Consider the following 22,618-nt stretch of genomic DNA (forward strand, 5'->3'; position numbering starts at 1 on the left):
AAATACTGCACAGATGATCAAAATGACAGGCTACTTTGACACTGACAAAATGAGAATCCGAGAACATTAAAAATGCCCATGTCTTGAATCCATCAATAGCCTAGGCTTAAGTGTGTGGAGACACACCTATTGACAATATGAGAAGGAAAGCACTAAAAAATCTTTCTAGTTCACTGACTCACCCAATGATGTGCAGCTCACTCGCCGGCTCGTGCGAAAAGCCTCTCTCAATAGGCCTGTTTGGAAGTTGCTAAAATATTTTTGCAGCCGATAGCAGAAAGATTAGTCTTCACTTTTCAGCAGGAACCATTTGCTTTCCAACCTGTGTTATCCCGCGAATGTATTTTAAATATTGTGAAAGGCCTGTTTTGTCTGCATGCTGTTCACTGACAGATTTCCCAACTGCAGGCTATGCCTTGTTATTAGGCTACACACAGTACACAGACAGGCAATTTTTTAAAAGAAGATATTGATCCTCTGTGACTAAATTATAGGCCCACTCATGGTGTAGTAAGCTATTCTGAAAAATGTAATTTATTTCTGAAAAAACAGCAGTAATTATATAACTTGCACATTTATATCAATTTATCAGGGTTTCTGCAGCACCTCCAGCACCCTTCTCTCGGCTATGATTCTATAAGTAAATACATTATAAAGTGCTGCTGTGCAGGCAAACATACCAAATATTGATGATGATGTAGGTGTTATCTAGTGTTAATCAAATGTTATGCTGCTGTGGCAGCACTGTTGGTATTTAAACTAGGAAGCTTGCTACACACACTCAACCGGGGACCGGATTTGCGCATGCAATTCATACAGGGCAAACTGGGAAAATGGCATAACCTGGTGCATGTGAGCTGTGGACCCAGCAGACCAATGGATGGGGTAGGGGTGGGCGAACTTGATGATGTCATGACGAGTTGGGGACAGTTGGTTCAGAACAACAACAACAAAAACTGTATACAATAAAATATATATATATACCACCACCCAAAAGAGCACCTGGCAAGAGGGAGGGCAAAGGGACAGGTGCTCGGGCACAGGTAGACCCCCTATCTGTGCACGTAACAAGTGTACTGTCTTTACCATGACCTATACGGTTGTGTAGGTTGAAATGTCAGTGTGCTTTAGCATTAGAATGTTACGTGTGAGAAAGGTGTCAGAGTAAATAACTGCAAGGAGAGTTAGTCAGGAGTTGTATATACAGTGTGTGAGCTGCATGACAGACAGGATGTGATACATCATGTCACAGCGTTGATCATAGTGCAGGTTTGACTCTTACCCCTTGGCTGTCACTCACAGAGAACTCCACCTGCATCTCCGACTTGGTCTGGAAGAGATGGAGAGAGAGACAAGTCAGCATAACCCTACATAGAGTATGTGAGGGAAGGTGGGAGGGAGGCTGTGTGTTTGTTTGTGTGTCAAGGTTATTGTATTTTTGTGTTTTTATATTGTCTTATATTTTTTTATTTGAAATTCAGTTAAGTTTTAGATAATTTTCAGACCAGATTTGCTAGTTTTTATTCAGCTTAAGATATTATTTTAAAGTATTTATATTTCGTTTTTATATTATTTAGTTTCAGTTTTAGGGATGTCACTTTTTGCTACTGGAGGGCAGCAATATACAATACATACTTTTATTGGTCACTTACACATGGTTAGCAGATGTTAATGTGAGTGTAATGAAATGCTTGTGCCTCTAGATCAGACTGTTTATTTTAATTTATTTTTATTTCACCTTTATTTAACCAGGTAGGCTAGTTGAGAACAAGTTCTCATTTGCAACTGCGACCTGGCCAAGATAAAGCATAGCAGTGTGAACAGACAACACAGAGTTACACATGGAGTAAACAATTAACAAGTCAATAACACAGTAGAAAAAAAAAGAGAGTCTGTATACATTGTGTGCAAAAGGCATGAGGAGGTAGGCGAATATTTACAATTTTGCAGATTAACACTGGAGTGATAAATTATCAGATGGTCATGTGAAGGTAGATATACTGGTGTGCATAAGAGCAGAAAAGTAAATAAATATAAACAGTATGGGGATGAGGTAGGTGAATTGGGTGGGCTATTTACCGGTAGACTACGTACAGCTGCAGCGATCGGTTAGCTGCTCAGATAGCAGATGTATGAAGTTGGTGAGGGAGATAAAAGTCTCCAACTTCAGCGATTTTTGCAATTCGTTCCAGTCACAGATAGCAGAGAACAGCAATGAAATGCGGCCAAATGAGGTGTTGGCTTTAGGGATGATCAGTGAGATACACCTGCTGGAGTGCATGCTACGGGTGGGTGTTGCTCTCGTGACCAGTGAACTGAGATAAGGCGGAGCTTTACCTAGCATGGACTTGTAGATGACCTGGAGCCAGTGGGTCTGGCGACGAATATGTAGCGAGGGCCAGCCGACTAGAGCATACAGGTTGCAGTGGTGGGTGGTATAAGGTGCTTTAGTAACAAAACGGATGGCACTGTGATAAACTGCATCCAGTTTGCTGAGTAGAGTATTGGAAGCCATGTTGTAGATGACATCGCCAAAGTCGAGGATCGGTAGGATAGTCAGTTTTACTAGGGTAAGTTTGGCGGCGTGAGTGAAGGAGGCTTTGTTGCGGAATAGAAAGCCGACTCTAGATTTGATTTTAGATTGGAGATGTTTGACATGAGTCTGGAAGGAGAGTTTACAGTCTAGCCAGACACCTAGGTACTTATAGATGTCCACATATTCTAGGTCGGAACCATCCAGGGTGGTGATGCTAGTCGGGCGTGCGGGTGCAGGCAGCAAACGGTTGAAAAGCATGCATTTGGTTTTACTAGCGTTTAAGAGCAGTTGGAGGCCACGGAAGGAGTGTTGTATGGCATTGAAGCTCGTTTGGAGGTTAGACAGCACAGTGTCCAAGGACGGGGCGGAAGTATACAGAATGATGTTGTCTGCGTAGAGGTGGATCAGGGAATCGCCCGTAGCAAGAGCAACATCATTGATATATGCAGAGAAAAGAGTCGGCCCGAGAATTGAACCCTGTGGCACCCCCATAGAGACTGCCAGAGGACCGGACAGCATGTCCTCCGATTTGACACACTGAACTCTGTCTGCAAAGTAGTTGGTGAACCAGGCAAGGCAGTCATTAGAAAAACCTAGGCTACTGAGTCTGCCGATAGGAATATGGTGATTGACAGAGTCGAAAGCCTTAGCAAGGTTGATGAAGACGGCTGCACAGTACTGTCTTTTATCGATGGCGGTTATGATATCAATTAGTACCTTGAGCGTGGCTGAGGTGCACCCGTAACAAGTAATCAAAAAATTTCACAACAACTACCTTACCAACTACTACAAGTTTAAAGGAATGAATAAGAATATGTACTTATAAATATATGGATGAGCGATGGCCGAATGGCATTGGCAAGTTTGTGAGTGTTTTTGGTGACAAGCCAAATTTCTTCAGCCTCCTGTTGTTGAAGAGGCGTTGTTGCGCCTTCTTCACCACGCTGTCTGTGTGGACCATTTCAGTTTGTCCGTGATTTGTATGCCCAGGAACTTAAAACTTTCCACCTTCTCCACTACTGTCCAGTCGATAGGGGGGTGCTCCCTCTGCTGTTTCCTGAAGTCCACGATCATCTCCTTTGTTTTGTTGACGTTGAGTGTGAGGTTATTTTCCTGACACCACACTCTGAGGGCCCATCTCGTCATTGTTGGTAATCAAGCCTACCACTGCAAACTTGATGATTGAGTTGGAGGTGTGCATGGCCACACAGTCATTGGTGAACAGGGAGTCAGGAGAGGGCTGAGAACGCACCTTTGTGGGGCCCCAGTGTTGAGGATCAGCGGGGTGGAGATGTTGTTTCCTACCCTCACCACCTGGGGGCGGTCTGTCAGAATGTCCAGGACCCAGTGGCACAGGGTGGGGTCGAGACCCAGGTGATATGAACCTTGACTAGTCTCTCAAAGCACTTCATGATGACGGAAGTGAGTTGTATGGGGCGATAGTTGTTTAGCTCAGTTACCTTAGCTTTCTTGGGAAAATGAACAATGGTGGCCCTCTTGAAGCCTGTGGGAACTGCAGACTGGGATAGGAATTGATTGAATATGTCCGTATAACACACCAGCCAGCTGGTCTGCACATGCTCTGAGGACGCGGTTAGTGATGCTGTCTGTGCCGGCAGCCTTGCGAGAGTTAACATGTTTAACCTCTTGGATTTAGGGGGCGCTATTTGAATTTTTGGATGAAAAATAGCTTGACTATGCATATAATTGACAGCTTTGGACAGCTTATCAAATATATATGTTAAAAACACCTTGAGGATGGATCCTAAACAATGTTTGCCGTGTTTCTGTCGATATTATGGAGAACATTTTGAAAAAAAATTGGCGTTATAGTTGCAGCATTTTCCGGTCGATTTCTCAGCCAAGCATGATGAAGAAACGGGAGCTATTTCGCCTACAAAAATAAACTTTTTGGAAAAAAGGAGCATTTGCTATCTAACTGGGAGTCTCCTGAGTGAAAGCATCCGAAGTTCTTCAAAGGTAAATGATTTAATTTGGTTGCTTTTCTTATTTCCGTGAAAATGTTGCCTGCTGCCAGCAGAGCTAGCATAGCATTATGCCATGATTAACTTACACAAATGCTTGTCTAGCGTTGGCTGTAACGCATATTTTGAAAATCTGAGATGACAGTGTTGTTAACAAAAGGCTAAGCTTGTGTCTGAATATATTTATTTCATTTCATTTGCGATTTTCATGAATAGGAAAAGTTTCTAGGCGTATTTATGTCCGCTGAGTTATGCTAATGCATTTGAGGCTATGATTACGCTCCCGGATACGGGATTGCTCGTCGCAAGAGGTTAAATGTTTTACTCACGTTGGCTGCGGAGAAGGAGAGTCCGCAGGTTTTGGTAGCGGGCTGTGTCAGTGGCACTGTATTGTCCTCAAAGCGAGCAAAGTAGTTGTTTAGTTTTTCTGGGTGCAAGACATCGGTGTCTGCGAATGGGCTGGTTTTCTTTTTGTAATCTGTGATTGACTGTACACCCTGTCACATACTGTACATCTCGTGTCTCAGCCGCTGAATTACGACTCTACTTTGTCTCTATACTGACGATCAGCTTGTTTGATTGCCTTGCGGAGGGAATAGCTACAGTGTTTGTATTCGGTCATGTTTCCGTTCGCCTTGCCATGATTAAAAGCAGTGGTCTGCGCTTTCAGTTTTGCGCAAATTCTGCCATCAATTCACGGTTTCTGGTTGGGGAAGGTTTTAATAGTCACCATTGGTACATCATCACTGATGCACTTGCTAATAAACTCGCTCACCGAATCAGCGTATACATCAATGTTGTTGTCCGATGCTATCCGGAACATATCAAATCAAATCAAATGTTTATTTGTCACATACACATGGTTAGCAGATGTTAATGCGAGTGTAGCGAAATGCTTGTGCTTCTAGTTCCGACAATGCAGTAATAACCAACAAGTAATCTAACTAACAATTCCAAAACTACTGTCTTATACACAGTGTAAGGGGATGAAGAATATGTACATAAGGATATATGAATGAGTGATGGTACAGAGCAGCATAGGCAAGATACAGTAGATGATATCGAGTACAGTATATACATATGAGATGAGTATGTAAACAAAGTGGCATAGTTAAAGTGGCTAGTGATACATGTGTTACATAAGGATGCAGTCGATGATATAGAGGACAGTATATACGTATGCATGTGAGATGAATAATGTAGGGTAAGTAACATTATATAAGGTAGCATTGTTTAAAGTGGCTAGTGATATATTTACATAATTTCCTATCAATTCCCATTATTAAAGTGGCTGGAGTTGAGTCAGTGTCATTGTCAGTGTGTTGGCAGCAGCCACTCAATGTTAGTGGTGGCTGTTTAACAGTCTGATGGCCTTGAGATAGAAGCTGTTTTTCAGTCTCTCGGTCCCAGCTTTGATGCACCTGTACTGACCTCGCCTTCTGGATGATAGCGGGGTGAACAGGCAGTGGCTCGGGTGGTTGATGTCCTTGATGATCTTTATGGCCTTCCTGTAACATCGGGTGGTGTAGGTGTCCTGGAGGGCAGGTAGTTTGCCCCCGGTGATGCGTTGTGCAGACCTCACTACCCTCTGGAGAGCCTTACGGTTGAGGGCGGAGCAGTTGCCGTACCAGGCGGTGATACAGCCCGACAGGATGCTCTCGATTGTGCATCTGTAGAAGTTTGTGAGTGCTTTTGGTGACAAGCCGAATTTCTTCAGCCTCCTGAGGTTGAAGAGGCGCTGCTGTGCCTTCTTCACGATGCTGTCTGTGTGAGTGGACCAATTCAGTTTGTCTGTGATGTGTATGCCGAGGAACTTAAAACTTGCTACCCTCTCCACTACTGTTCCATCGATGTGGATACGGGGGTGTTCCCTCTGCTGTTTCCTGAAGTCCACAATCATCTCCTTAGTTTTGTTGACGTTGAGTGTGAGGTTATTTTCCTGACACCACACTCCGAGGGCCCTCACCTCCTCCCTGTAGGCGTCTCGTCGTTGTTGGTAATCAAGCCTACCACTGTTGTGTCGTCCGCAAACTTGATGATTGAGTTGGAGGCGTGCGTGGCCACGCAGTCGTGGGTGAACAGGGAGTACAGGAGAGGGCTCAGAACGCACCCTTGTGGGGCCCCAGTGTTGAGGATCAGCGGGGAGGAGATGTTGTTGCCTACCCTCACCACCTGGGGGCGGCTCGTCAGGAAGTCCAGTACCCAGTTGCACAGGGCGGGGTCGAGACCCAGGGTCTCGAGCTTGATGACGAGCTTGGAGGGTACTATGGTGTTGAATGCCGAGCTGTAGTCGATGAACAGCATTCTCACATAGGTATTCCTCTTGTCCAGATGGGTTAGGGCATTGTGCAGTGTGGTTGAGATTGCATCGTCTGTGGACCTATTTGGGCGGTAAGCAAATTGGAGTGGGTCTAGGGTGTCAGGTAGGGTGGAGGTGATATGGTCCTTGACTAGTCTCTCAAAGCACTTCATGATGACGGATGTGAGTGCTACGGGGCGGTAGTCGTTTAGCTCAGTTACCTTAGCTTTCTTGGGAACAGGAACAATGGTGGCCCTCTTGAAGCATGTGGGAACAGCAGACTGGTATAGGGATTGATTGAATATGTCCGTAACCACACCGGCCAGCTGGTCTGCGCATGCTCTGAGGGGGCAGCTGGGGATGCCGTCTGGGCCTGCAGCCTTGCGAGGGTTAACACGTTTAAATGTTTTACTCACCTCGGCTGCAGTGAAGGAGAGACCGCATGTTTTCGTTGCAGGCCGTGTGATCAGACCACGTGATCGAAGCAATCTTGAGAGTGGAATCAGATTTGTCGGACCAGCTTTGGACAGACCTGAGCACGGGCGTATCCTGTTTTAGTTTCTGTCTATAGGCTGTGAGAAACTAAATGGAGTCATGGTCAGATTTGCCGAAAGGAGGGCGAGGGAGGGCTTTGTATGCGCCGTGGAAGTTAGAGTATCAATGATCCAGAATTGTGCCAGCCCGGGTAGCACATTCGATATGCTGATAAAATTTAGGGAGCCTTGTTTTCAGATTAGCCTTGATAAAATCCCCAGCTACAGTAAATGCAGCCTCAGGATATGTGGTTTCCAGTTTACATAGAGTCCAATGACGTTCTTTCAAGGTATCTGCTTGGGGGGGGATATACACGGCTGTGATTATAATCGAAGAGAATTCTCTTGGTAGATAATGCGGTCGGCATTTGATTGTCAGGAATTCTAGGTCAGCTGAACAAACGGACTTGAGTTCCTGTTTGTTGTTATGATCACACCACGACTCGTTAATCATAAGGCATACACTCCCGCACTTCTTCTTACCAGAGTGATGTTTGCTTTTGTCAACGCGATACGTGAAGAAACCGGGTCGCGGGTCATGTCATAGGTCAGGTTAGGTTTAAATTATAAATTAAATCCCAAAATGACTTGATTTAAAAGGAATGGAGTGGCTGCGTATCTGACTTTTCTCTGACCTTGTTTTCTCCGTACTAATGATCCCGAAGCTTCTGCACATGTGCGGAAAGAAACATGTGGTGAAAAGTCGGATCCGCAGTCACGGCCTAAAAGGAATAGCCCATGTTTACACCAATCCAATGCTTATTAACTTTAGTAGTACATGTACGAAGAATGAAGTTAACTACCTAGACAGTTGTTTCCCTGTTAGGTAGTGATTACTTGTAATAGTGATGCACAAGCTAGATCTATTTGAGACATATAAAAGATGGGCCTATTTGAAACACCGCCAGATACTGTAGCTTGAAATCCCCCCAAAAGTTTTAAAACCCCATTGAATAACCCACTCGATTTTTGCCCACAGTTAACAAAGCTAACTAAAACTGAACATTCATGATGTTTTTTATTTTATTTGAGTTAGTTTTGGAGTCAAAGATAATTGTTTCAGAATAGTTTGTTTTTAAAACATATTTGTTAATTATTTTATTTCAGTTTACTAAATCGTTTTTTTCATAATCAGTTTTAATTTTAGTTTAATATAATAACCTTTGTGTGTGAGCTTGTGCATTCATGCATGTGAATACAGTTTATTTAATTGAAATGTGATGATGTGTTTGTAAAGATTTTCTAAAACCCCATTCTTGCCAAATTCCATACAAATACACTTATTTCTCTTTCTCTTTTATTTGTGTCTTCTTCCAAGTTGTTCTTGGTCTTATTTTTTAAATTAATTTAACCTTTATTTAACTAGGCAAGTCAGTTAAGCACAAATTCTTATTTGCAATGACAGCCTATCCCAGTTAAACCCAGACGGCGCTGGGCCAATTGTGCACCGCCCTATAGGTCTGCCAATCACAGCCGGATGTGATGAAGCCTGGATTTGAACCAGTGCAATGAACCTCTTGCACTGAGATGCAGTGTCTTAGACCACTGTGCCACTCGGGAGCACTGTTACTTTCATCATTACACTCTTCCTAAGCCTTTCTAAATCTCACTTCTCTCTGTTCCATCCCTCCTTTTCTGACATTCTTGCTCTTCTCATTAATGTGTGTGTGTGTGTGTGTGAATACCTGCATGTGTACATGCAAGTGCCTGTGTGTGTGTGTGTGTGTGTGTGTGTGTGTGTGTGTGTGTGTCTTCTAACCTCGCGGTCCAGGGGCTGTCGTAGCCACACCACTCCTGTGTCTCTCGCCACGGCAAAGTACCTCATGGCCTCCTCTCCCACGACACCAAAGATGAGTGGCTCCTGTTCTGGGTCCAGAGCCTCTAGCTGGGTCACTGATGTGCCTGACATACACAGGGGGAAACATTGGTCGAAGGTCAGTCAAAGGAAGACATTTTTTTTGGTCCAAAATGGCACCATATTCCCAATTTGGCACCCTATTCCCCACTAAATAGTGAATAGGTTGCCATTTCGGCCATTGGTGGAAAAAGTAACTAATTGTTATACTTGAGTAAAAGGAAAGATACCTTAATAGAGAATGACTCAAGTAAAAGTGAAAGCAACCCAGTAAAATACTACTTGAGTAAAAGTGTAAGGATCGACGATGGTAGACGAGAAGCAGGTACAGGAAGTGAACATCTAATTATCAACGGACACATAACGACATGAATGCTGACACAGGGAACAAACGAGGGAGCAGACAGTTATACAGTGCCTTGCAAAAGTATTCATCCCCCTTGGTGTTTTTCCTATTTTGTTGCATTACAACCTGTAAGTTAAATTTATTTCATTTGGATTTATAAAATAGTCCAAATTGGTGTAGTGAAAGTAAAAAAAAAAATTGTTATCAAAATTTTAAATAAATAAATAAAACGGAACAGTAGTGCATGCATATGTATTCACCCCCTTTGCTATGAAGCCCCTAAAAAATATCTGGTGTAATCAATTCACATAATTAGTCACATAATTATGCACACAGGTGGACTTTATTAAGTGTCACATGATCCCAGTATATATACACCTGTTCTGAAAGGCCGCAGATTCTGCAACACCACTATGCAAGGCACACCACTATGCAAGGCGCACCACCAAGCAAGCGGCACCATGAAGACAAAGGAGCTCTCCAATCAGGCCAGGAACACATTTTTGGAGAAGTACAGATCAGGGTTGAGTTATAAAAAAATATTAGAAACTTTGAACATCATACGGAGCAACATCAAATCCATTATTACAAAATTTAAAGAATATGGCACCACAACAAACCTGCCAAGAGAGGGCCGCCCATCAAAACTCATGGACCAGGAAAGGAGGGCATTAATCAGAGAGGCAACAAAGAGTCTAAAGATAAACCTGAAGGAGCTGTGTGTGAAGATTGGAGTATCTGTCCATAGGGCCACTTTAAGCCGTACACTCCACAGAGCTGGCCTTTACGCAAGAGTGGCCAGAAAAAGCCATGATTAATAAAAAAATAAGCAAACACATTTGGTGTTTGCCAAAAGGCAAGTGGGAGACTCCCCAAACATATGGAAGAAGCTATTCTGGTCAGATGAGATTAAAATGTAGCTTTTTGGCCATAAAGGAAAACGTTATGTCTGGCGCAAACCCAGCACCTCTCATCGCCCCGAGAACACCACCCCCCAGTGAAGCATGGTGGTGGCAGCATCATGCTGTGAGGATGATTTTCATCGGCAGGGACTGGGAAACTGGTCAGAATTGAAGGAATGATGGATTGCGCTAAATACAGGGAAATTCCAGAGATTTGAGACTAGGACAGAGGTTCACCTTCCAACAGGACCATGAACCTAAGCATACTGCTAAAGTAACACTCGAGTGGTGTAAGGGGAAACATTTAAATGTCTTTGAATGTCTTTGAATTGAGAATCTGTGGTATGACTTAAAGATTGCTGTACACCAGCGGAACCCATCCAACTTGAAGGAGCTGGAGCAGTTCTGCCTTGAAGAATGGAAAAAAATCCCAGTGGCTCGATGTGCCAAGCTTATCGAGACACCTCAATAGACTTGCAGCAAATGGTGGTGGTGGGGGGGGGGGGGGGGGGGGGGGGGGGGGTGAATAGTTATGCACGCTCAAGTTTTTTGTCTTATTTCTTGTTTGTTTCACAATAAAAAATATTTTGCATCTTCAAAGAGGTAGGATAATTAATCTTAATTTTAAAAGTATCTCTGCTATGAAATGTCTTAGAGGATTTCTCTTAACGAGTATCTCTGCTAATTTATATGATTAATTAATTTATATAATTAAAAAGTGGAATACAATGTACAGTAACTTTAAGGATAAACGTTTAAAGGTATCTCTGCTATGAAATGTCTTAGGGGATTTCTCTTAACAAGTATCTCTGCTAATTTATATAATTAAAAAGTGGAATACAATGTACAGTAACTAAGGATAAACGTTTAAAAGTATCTCTGCTATGACATGTTTTAGGGGATTTCTCTTAACAAGTATCTCTGCTAATTTATATAATTAATTAATATAATTAATTTATATAATTAAAAAGTGGAATACAATGTACAGTAACTTTAAGGATAAACGTTTAAAAGTATCTCTGCTATGAAATGTCTTCTCTTAACGAGTGGTGATACAAACCCCTCCAAAATCTATTTTAATTCCAGGTTGTAAGGCAACAAAATAGGAAAAATGCCAAGTGGGGTGAATACTTTCGCAAGCCACTGTAGATGAGGCAATCAACAAAAGGGAAGGAGTGCAGGTGTGGCCAATGAGCGCTACTGCGCATAGTGATGGTGACAGGTGTGCGCAATGAAGGGTAGCCTGGCGCCCTCGAGTGCCAGAGAGGGGGTGTGGGAAAAAGTATGACAGTACCCCCCACCAAGCCCACCGAGGCAAGAAGACCTCGAGACAGCTAAGGCGTGGAAGCACGACGAGCTAGCTGAGGCACCCCTGGTTCCATCGGCGACGGCACCCCGACCCGATGTCACCAACCAAAAATCAAAACCCTTCTTGATGCTTAGTATAGAGGTGTCAGCATTCTGTACGGATTGATGCTGGTAGACAAGAAGCAGGTACAGGGAGTGAAAATGTATTTATCAACGAACACATAATGGCATTAATGCTGACACAGGGAACAAACGGGGGAGTCGATAGTTATAGACGGGGCAATCAACAAAGGGAAGGAGTCCAGGTGAGTCCAATTAGCGCTGCTGTGTGTAATGATTTTGACAGGTTTGTGTAATGAAGGGTGCATGGAGTCCTCGAGTGCCAGAGTGGGAGCAGGAGTGACAAAAAGTCTAAAGGAATGTGGTTATAAATATACTTAAGTATCAAAAGTTAATGTAATTGCTAAAATATACTTAAATGTGGCTTACTTAAGTATTGAAAGTAAAAGTAGAAGTATAAATTATTTAAAATTCCTTATATTAAGCAAACCAGGCGGAAAAATATTCATGTTATTTTAATGTATGGATAGCCAGTGGCACACAACAAAACTCAGATATAATTTACAAATGAAACATGTGTGTTTAGTGAGTCCGCCAGATCAGAGGCAGTAGGATGACCAGGGATGTTCTCTTGATAAGTGTGTGAATTGGACCATTTCTGTCCTACTAAGCATTCAAAATGTAACGAGTACTTTTGGGTGTCAGAGAAAATGTATGGAGTAAAAAGTACATCATTTTATTTTGGAATGTAGTGAAGTAAAAGTTGTAAAAAAAAAAGTATAGTATAAAAAGTATAAATAGTAAAGCAAACTACACATGAACAACTACTTAAGTAGTACTTTAAAGTATTTTTACTTAAGTACTTTACACCGCTGAATTTTGTACGCAATGTTACCATATCAAGAAACAAAAAAGGCAGTAAAGCTGTATTACTTTTTCTATACCAGTACAATAACGTTCATGAAAATACTGTTTTAATTTAATTTAATTTAACCTTTATTTAACTAGGCAAGTAATTTATGAACAAATTCTCATTTACAAAGATGGCCTATCGGGACAGGACAGGGACAGGGGCCTGGGATTAAACTAATAAATACAATATAGGACAAAACACACATCACAACAAGAGAGACACAACACTACATAAAGAGAGACCTAAGACAACAACAACATAACAAGGTAGCAACACAACATGACAGCAACATGGTAGCAACACAACATGGTAGCAGCACAAAAACATGGTACAAACATTATTGGGCAAAGTCAACAGCACAAAGATCAAGATGGTAGAGACAACAATACATCATACAAAGCAGCCACAACTGTCAGTAAGAATGTCCATGATTGAATCTTTGAATGAAGAGATTGAGATAAAAAAGTCCAGTTTGAGTGTTTGTTGCAGCTCGTTCCAGTCGATGGCTGCAGCGAACTGATCGAGGAGCGACCCAGGGATGTGTGTGCTTTGGGGACCTTTAACAGAATGTGACTGGCAGAACGGGTGTTGTATGTGGAGGATGAGGGCTGCAGTAGATATCTCAGATGGGGGAGCGAGGCCTAAGAGGGTTTTATAAAGAAGCATCAAACAGTGGGTCTTGCGACGGGTATACAGAGATGACCAGTTTACAGAGGAGTATAGAGTGCAGTGATGTGTCCTATGAGAAGCATTGGTGGCAAATCTGATGGCCGAACGGTAAAGAACATCTAGCTGCTCGAGAACACCCTTACCTGCCGATCTACACATTATGTCTCCGTAATCTAGCATGGGTAGGATGGTCATCTGAATCAGGGTTAGTTTGGCAGCTGGGGTGAAAGTGGAGCGATTACGATAGAGGAAACCAAGTCTAGATTTAGCTTTAGCCTGCGGCTTTGATATGTGCTGAGAAAAGGACAGTGCACCTTCTCGCCATACTCCCAAGTACTTGTATGCGGTGACTACCCCAAGCTCTAAACCCTCAGAGGTAGTAATAACACCTGTGGGAAGAGGGGCATTCTTCCTACCAAGCGACATGACCTTTGTTTTGGAGGTGTTCAGAAAAAGGTTAAGGGTAGAGAAAGCTTCTTGGACACAAAGAAAGCTTTGTTGTAGAGCACTTAGCACACAATCCAGGGAGGGGCCAGCAGAGTATAAGACTGTATCATCTGCATATACATGGATAAGAGAGCTTCCTACTGCCTGAGCTATGTTGTTGATGTAAATTGAGAAGAGCGAGGGACCTAGGATTGAGCCTTGGGCTACTCCCTTGGTGACAGGCAGTGGCTGAGACAGCAGATTTTCTGACTTTATACACTGCACTCTTTGAGAGAGGTGGTTAGCAAACCAGGCCAAAGACCCCTCAGAGACACCAATGCTCCTGGAATGGTCTACCATATCAAAAGCTTTGGCCAATTCAATAAAAATAGCAACACAATTGTCACACCCTGACCATAGTTTGCTTTGTATGTTTCTATGTTTTGTTTGGTCAGGGTGTGATCTGAGTGGGCATTCTATGTTGTGTGTCTAGTTTTTCTGTTTCTGTGTTTGGCCTGATATGGTTCCCAATCAGAGGCAGGTGTTAGTCATTGTCTCTGATTGGGAACCATATTTAGGTAGCCTATTTGGTGTTGGGGTTTGTGGGTGATTGTTCCTGTCTTTGTGTTTGTTACACCAGATAGGGCTGTTTTCGGTTTTTCACGTGTTCTTGTTTTTTTGTATATTGTTCTATTTTCATCTTTATTAAAGATGTATCACAATAACCACGCGGTGTTTTGGTCCACCTCTCCTTCAACAGAAGAATCCCGTTACAACAATATTGCTTAGAATCACCTTTAAGATTGCAGTGACACATCCATAACCTGAGCGGAAACCAGATTGCATACCCAAAATAATACTATAGACATAAAGTAAGCCAGTCAGTTGATTATTGACAAGTTTTTCCAACACTTTTGATAAAGGCAAAATAGAAATATGCCTATAACAGTTTAAATAAAATATGAACTGTGGCTGCCTTCCAAGCAATGGGAACCTCCCCAGAAAGGAGAGACACTTATTGGCTCTTCCTACTGTACACTGATTTCTCTAATATAACAAATCAAAAACAATCAATACACATCTCCAAACTTTTGTTCAATTATGAGGAGAGGTTTGAAAAAGGCTTTATTAAAGCAAACACACACACACACACACATTAGACAACTTTTCCAAGTCCTGGACTTTCAAACTGGCATATAGGGAGGAAAAATGTAAATATTTACACACAGCACACAGACAGCATGCCCACATAGCCGCATAGAGAGAACACATACACAAATAAAACAAACACATTTACTCACACACACACAGTGAGGTTAGGAGGGTAGAGTGATTTTAATTGGAGAGCTGCAGCAGTTCAGAGGCTTCATTCATCACAGACCAGAGTCTCTCTCTCTCTCTCTCTCACTCTCTCTCTCACTCTCACTCTCACTCTCACTCTCACTCTCACGCATCCCGAGGACCAGCCAGGATGGCTAATCAAACCCAGGGGTGGAGCAGTGACAGGTTGGCTAATCCAACATGCTGGACATGTGTCAGGGTGGATCCAGGGTAGGCATGGGCCTCGGGGTGTGTGTGCGTGCATGCATGAGTGTGAGGGAGTGTGTGTGTGTGGGGGGCATCTAATCAGGGTGAGGGGCGGGGTGGGGGGATAGGGGCTCATTATGGTACAGTTAAACTGAAGTGGAGATAGGGAGCCACTGAGGGAGAGATAGGGTCTGGTAGAGTTACCCACACGGAGAACATGAAGGGCCATTAAGAGGATTTATTAACGTGGTGCTGTGTAGTGTATTAACCAGCATTGCACACACACTCACACACATGCACACACAGGCAGGCAAACACACACACAGGCAGGCACACACACACAGACACACATACACATGACCCTCCACACACACTAATATGCAGTATTATCTCCATACCTTCCTACCTCTCTTCCTCTCTCTCCACCACTGCAGGTAGTCCATTAGAGATAGTACTTTAGAGATAAAACTAAATCAAGCCACTTCCAGGACCTGACTGCTTAACACAAAGACCAATTAGGCCCCACAATCACACACCCCTCTCTTTTTATTAATACACCCCATTTTCCTCATGAAAGGGAGGCAAAATTACTAATTAATATAACGATTTATGAACCCCTCTCATTGTGTCTAATGAGATTTATGCAAATTCCTCTGCTTTCAATATGATTTATAATTTGGTCAAAGAGGGTTGAAATTAAGCATTTTACTGCACATTCATCAATAATAACGACCTAACTCACCCTATCCCGCTCTCTCTCTCTCTCTTCCATTGAAAAATAAATGTCCACTGCATGTGGGAAAACATGGTTATGTCCCAGCATATGAGTGAAGAGTAACAAATGGTGCCTTCATACCAGGACCCTGTCTCTACTAGCCACGGTAATGTGGAAGATTAACTCCTACCAAAGGAAAGAGCGTGTGATTGAGTGTAGAACATTAAGTGTAATGGGTTCTTTGCTGTGAGTATAAGTGAGAGTGTGCATGAGTAGGAGGCCTCGTGTGCTTGTTTAGGCTAAACTATGTATGCATTGTTTTAAGAATGTATTACTGCACATGCAGGGGTGTACATGTGTGTTGACATGTGTGTCTTGAGTGATGTGTGTGTGTGTGTGTGTGCGCGCGCTATTTTTGCATGCCTATGTGTATGTGCATTCTTGTGTCAACTTGTGCACGTTTGTGTGCCTGTGTGTATGTGTTCGCAAGTGTGTGGTGCAGTGAGGGCAACCTGTTGGTGCTTATCTGTAACAGTGAGGCACCCAGCCCTTTCCCTGACAAATTATGCTATTTAGCAGCAAGTGATGCCAGTATTACTGTTATGAATGATGCAGTGCACATTAACAGTTCCCCTCCTCCATCTCTCGAGTCCTGCTACTCGGACAAGAGCAATGGGCTCGGGAATCATCCCTCTCTCTCTTTCTCTCCCTCTCCCTCTCTCTCTCTCGTCTATCTCCCTGCCCTCTGCAACAATCTGACACTTTCTATGGAGAGACCAAACCAGGCCAAACTGAGGTGAGCAGAGTGAGATCATACAAGGCCAACCAGGGTAGAAACAGACAGGGTTAAAGAAGACATGATTGGGCCATAGAGAGAGCATCCTCATTTTCAAATGCCTGACCCGAACCAAACTGAGCTGGCTCTGAGAATTTATTTTCCCATTGTCCTTTTCAGCACAATTCTAGCAACTATGGTAACCAGGCTAGTACAGCTTGCTTTGGCTAAGTTTGGCTTAGTAGTGCAAAAATGGTATAAGTGAGAAGGCACCAATAACAATGATTACCAATTTTACTTCAAATTCTGACGTTTATATATATTTCTCCAAACATTTAATTTCGAGGTTGTGCCAAACGTCACATTTTAAGTGTTTTATACACCCTGGATTGGTCCTCCTGCTCCGCATCGTTCTGTTTCTCCAAACGTCAAATTTCGAAGCAGTTCCAAACGCCGAATTTTAAATTAAGGGATAAGCTTTTAAATAGGGTTAAAACATTAGGTTTAGACATTATTCCGAATGGTTAAGTTCACGGATAGGGATAGGGTTAAAACCACCAAAACTGGATGTCCTTAGGACATAGACAGACGTCCAATTTCAAATTCAATCTTGAGCAATTTGGAAGGGGGAGAGGCCATGAGGGAGCTGTGTGCCTAAATACAGGATGTCGCCTCTAGGGGCAACGGTGAGCACTAGTAACATCAAGTAAACTTGGGTTTTGATAGGGCATTGTGGACGGGGGTGGTGAATAGGCTTAATTCATGAGCTGCAGGTCATGGGTTCAATCCCAGTGATAGGCACTTGTTTTTGCAACTTAGGTGTTAGGTTTGGAGAATGTTAGATTTGGAGAAACTTTGAAATTTGACATTGGAGAAATGTGGAAAACGTGTGAGACTGTAAGAGCTTGTTATAATTGACCGAGTGTGTTTGCATGCGTGCTAGTGTGCATGCATTCAGACATACTTATGCACATGCATGCGTACTTGTGTTGGATGTGCGTGCAAAATGTGTGTGTGTTTGTGTGTGCCTTTAAAGCGGATGCACTTCACAGTAAATCACATGTGTTTATAATTGGCTATGTGTCATATTCGGAGGACAGGGCTGTTACTCAACAAAGGGCCATAATGTGTGTGTTTCCTCTCTGTGTTAACGCATGCACCTCTAACTCTGCTACTAATGCCTTTTCATTCATTCAATACAACTATACATATTGTACTAAAACAATGTCAAAAATAATATTCGTCCTCGTAAATGTATCCGTAAATTGACACTTGATAGTCGGATAGGCTGATACTCAAAATCGTGTTTAAATATGGCTAAATAGATGTTGGCAAAATACCTCCTGCACGTTCTCACTGCAAAACTGCAGATTAAGAGCAACGTACAGAGGGGTATATATGCGTCTCAATTTGCAGCGGGCAGCCAATTTTGCTGTGCATCAACCTTTCATCTTTGACATTTTTTTTTACCTTGCTCCACTTTATAGATATATAATGCACATTGATAGCAAACGTCCTCGCCAAATGTCCTTCTATCACTCCAAGATGGCGTAGCAGCAGGATGTGTGTCTTTGTCATTGTCTTATCCCGTGTCTTATCCCGCACAAATAGCCAGTCTCTTCATATATATCTTCATCTCACTTTCTATATACGAACTAAATTAACTTTCCTGCAACCCGCCTCACCCAATGTGGTATTGATCTGCTATTTTTATTCCTTATAACTGGAACTTCCATCAGGAGCTAGCTAACTAGAATACTAGTCTTTGTTAGCCACGGCTAGCGATCTTCACGTCATGTTAACATCAGAAGCCTCCTCCCTAAGTGTGTTTTATTCACTGCTTTAGCATACTCCGCCAACCCTGATGTCCTAGCTGTGTCTGTATCCAGGTTTAGGAAGGGCACCTGGAAATTCAGAAATGTCCATCCCAACTACAACATTTTCCGCCAAGATAGAACTGCCAAAGGGGGTGGAGTTGCAATCTACTGCAGAAATAGCCTGCAGAGTTCTGTCATACTATCCAGGTCTGTGCCAAAACAGTGTGAGCTTCTGTTTTTAAAAATCCACCTTTCCAGAAATAAGTTTCTCACTGTTGCCGCTTGTTATAGACCCCCCTCAGCACCCAGCTGTGCCCTGGACACCATATGTGAATTAATTGCTCCCCATTTATCTTCAGTTTGTTCTGTCAGGCGCCCTGAATTGGGATATGAATAACACCCCGGCTGTCCTACAATCTAAAATAGATGCCCTCAATCTCACACAAATTATCAAGGAACCTATCAGGCACAACCCTAAATCCGTAACAATGGGCACCCTCATAGATGTGATCTTGACCATCTTGCCCTCTAAATACACCTCTGCTGTATTCAACCAGGATTTCAGCAATCACTGCCTCATGGCCTGTGTCTGTAATGGGTCCGCGGTCAAACGATCACCCCTCATCACTGTCAAACGCTCCCTAAAACACGGGTATCCTGGAAGGATATTTACCTCATTCCGTCAGTAGAGGATGCCTGGTTAATCTTTAAAAGTGCTTTCCCCACCATCTTAAATAAGCATGCCACATTCAAAAAATTGAGAACTAAGAACAGATACAGCCCTTGGTTCACTCCAGACTTGACTGCCCTTGACCAGCAAAAAACATCCTGTGGCATACTGCATTAGCATCGAATAGCCCCCGCGATATGCAACTTTTCAGGGAAGTTGGGAACCAATATACACATGCAGTTAGGAAAGCAAAGCCTAGCTTTTTCAAACAGAAATGTACATCCTGTAGCACAAAAAGTTATGGGACTCTGTAAAGTAAATGGAGAATAAGAGCACCTCCTCCCAGCTGCCCACTGCACTGAGGATAGGAAAACTGTCAACACGATAAATCTACTATAATCGAGAATTTCAATAAGCACTTTTCTAAGGCTGGCCATGCTTTTCACCTGGTCACCCCTACCCCGGTCAACAGCTCTGCACCCCCCACAGCAACTTGCTGAAGCCTTCCCCATTTCTCCTTCACCCAAATCCAGATAGTTGATGTTCTGAAAGAGCTGCAAAATATGGACCCAAATCAGCTGGGCTAGACAATCTGGACCCTCTCTTTTTAAAATAATCCACAGCAATTGCTGCAACCCCTATTACTAGCCTAATCAACCACTCTTTCATCTGAGATCCCTAAAGATTGAAAAGCTGCCGCGGTCATCCCCCTCTTCAAAAGCGGAGACACTCTAAACCCAAACTGTTACAGACCTACAGTTAAAGTCAGATGTTTGCATATACTTAGTTTGGAGTCATTAAATCTTGTTTTTCAACCACTCCACAAATTTCTTGTTAACAAACTATAGTTTGGCATACGTTTAGGACATCTACATTGTGCATGACACAAGTAATTTTTCCAATAATTGTTTACAGACAGATTTTTTAAACTTATAAGTCACTGTTCCACAATTCCAGTGGGTCAGAAGTTTACATACACTAAGTTGACTGTACCTTTAAACAGCTTGGAACATTCCAGAAAATGATGTCATGGCTTTAGAAGCTTCTGATAGGCTAATTGATCTCATTTGAGTCAATTGGAGGTGTACCTGTGGATGTATTTCAAGGCCTACTCAGTACCACTTTGCTTGGCATCATGGGAAAATCTAAAGAAATTAGCAAAGTCCTCAGAAATACAATTGTAGACCTCCAAAAGTCTGGTTCACCCCTGGGAGACAATTCCAAACGCCTGAAGGTACCACGTTCATCAGTACAAACAATAGTACGCAAGTATAAACAACAAGGGACCACGCAGCCGTCATACCGCTCAGGAAGGAGATCTGTCTCCTAGAGATGAACATACTTTGGTACGAAAAGTGCAAATCAATCCCAGACAACACAAGGACCTTGTGAATATGATGGAGGAAACAGGTACAAAAGTGTCTATATCCACAGTAAAACGAGTCCTATATCGACATAACCCGAAAGGCCGCACAGCAAGGAAGAAGCCACTGCTCCAAAACAACCAAAAGCCAGACTACGGTTTGCAACTGCACATCGGGACAAAGATTGTAATTTTTGGAGAAATGTCCTCTGGTCTGATGAAACAAAAAGAGAACTGTTTGGCCATAATGACCATTGTTTTGTTTGGCGGAAAAAGGGGGAAGCTTGCAGTTGAAATCGGAAGTTTACATATACTTAGGTTGGAGTCATTAAAACTCGTCCCCAACTTAATGTGGGAAGCTTGTGGAAGGCTACCCAAAACTTTTGACCCAAGTTAAACAATTTAAATGTAATGCTACCAAATACTAATTGAGTGTATGTAAACTTCTGACCCACTGGGAATGTGATGAAATAAATAAAATCTGAAAGAAATCACTATCTCTACTATTATTCTGACATTTCACATTCTTAAAATAAAGTGGTGATCCTAACTGACCTAAGGGAACTTTTACTTTTAAATGTCAGGAATTAAGAAACTGATTTTAAATATATTTGGCTAAGATGTATGTAGACTTCCGACTTCAACTGTATATCTAAAGTCTTCGAAAGGCAAGTTAAACAGATCACCAACCATTTCGAATCCCACCGTACCTTCTCCACTATGCAATCTGGTTTCTGAGCTTGTCATGGGTGCACCTCATCCACACTCAAGGTCCTAAACAATATCATAACCGCCATCGATAAAAGACAATACTGTGCAGCCGTCTTTATCGACCCGGCAAAGGCTTTCGACTCTGTCAATCACTGCATTCTTATTGGCAGACTCAACAGCCTTGGTTACACAAATGACTGCCTCACCTGGTTCACCAAACACTTCTCAGACAGAGTTCAGTGTGTCAATTCGGAGGGCCTGTTGACCGGACCTCTGGCAGTGACTATGGGTTTGCTACAGGGTTCAATTCTCGGGCCGACTCTTTTCTCTGTGTATATCAACTATGTCGCTCTTGCTGCTAGTGATTATCTGATCCACCTCTACGCAGACGACACCATTTGGTATACATCTGGCCCTTCTTTGGACACTGTTAAAATAACTCCAGACGAGCCTCAATGCCATGCAACTCTCCTTCCGTGGCCTCCAACTGCTCTTAAATGCAAGTAAAACTAAATGCATGCTCTTCAACCGATCGCTGCCCGCACCCACCCGCCCGTCCATCTAGCATCACAACCCTGGACAGTTCTGACTTATGCGGACTTAGAATATGCGGACAACTACAAATACCTACGTGTCTGGTTAGACTGTAAACTCTCATTCCAGACTCACATTAAGCATCTCCAATCCAAAATTAAATCTAGAATTGGCTTCCTATTTCGCAACAAAGCATCCTTCACTCATGCTGCCAAACATACCCTCCTAAAACTGACTATCCTACCGATCCTTGACTTCGGCGATATCATTTACAAAATAGCCTCACTCTACTGAGCAAATTGGATGCAGTCTATCACAGTGCCATCCATTTTATCACCAAAGCCCCATATACTACCGACCATTGCGACCTGTATGCTCTCGTTGGGTGGCCCTCGCTTCATATTCATCACCAAACCCACTGGCTCAAGGTCACCTATAAGTCTTTGCTAGGTAAAGCCCCACCTTATCTCAGCTCACTTTTCACAATAGCAGCACCCACCCGTAGCAAGCGCTCCAGCAGGTATATTTCACTGGTCATCCCCAAAGCCAACTCCTAGTTTGGTCGCCTTTCCTTCCAGTTCTCTGCTGCCAATGACTGGAACGAATTGCAAAAATCACTGAAGCTGTAGTCTTATATTGCCCTCACTAACTTTAAGCATCAGCTGTCAGAGCAG

At 42.9% G+C, this 22,618-nt stretch overlaps 1 protein-coding gene across 1 annotated transcript in view; it reads right to left on the bottom strand.

The window, feature by feature from the left end:
* cdh23 (cadherin-related 23) overlaps window positions 1–22,618 on the bottom strand; it is a 646,476-nt gene that overhangs the window by 458,230 nt on the left and 165,628 nt on the right. The window contains exons 4-5 of the mRNA XM_090235114.1: window positions 9,113–9,255; window positions 1,283–1,330 (exon numbers count right to left, since the gene is read on the bottom strand). Coding sequence (XP_090091240.1) covers window positions 1,283–1,330; window positions 9,113–9,255 — 191 coding nt within the window. The remainder of the gene's footprint in view (window positions 1–1,282; window positions 1,331–9,112; window positions 9,256–22,618) is intronic.

The sequence above is a fragment of the Oncorhynchus mykiss genome, chromosome 1 (assembly GCF_057628025.1).
Source record: "Oncorhynchus mykiss isolate SJ-2025 chromosome 1, ASM5762802v1, whole genome shotgun sequence".
NCBI classification, from domain to species: domain Eukaryota; kingdom Metazoa; phylum Chordata; class Actinopteri; order Salmoniformes; family Salmonidae; genus Oncorhynchus; species Oncorhynchus mykiss.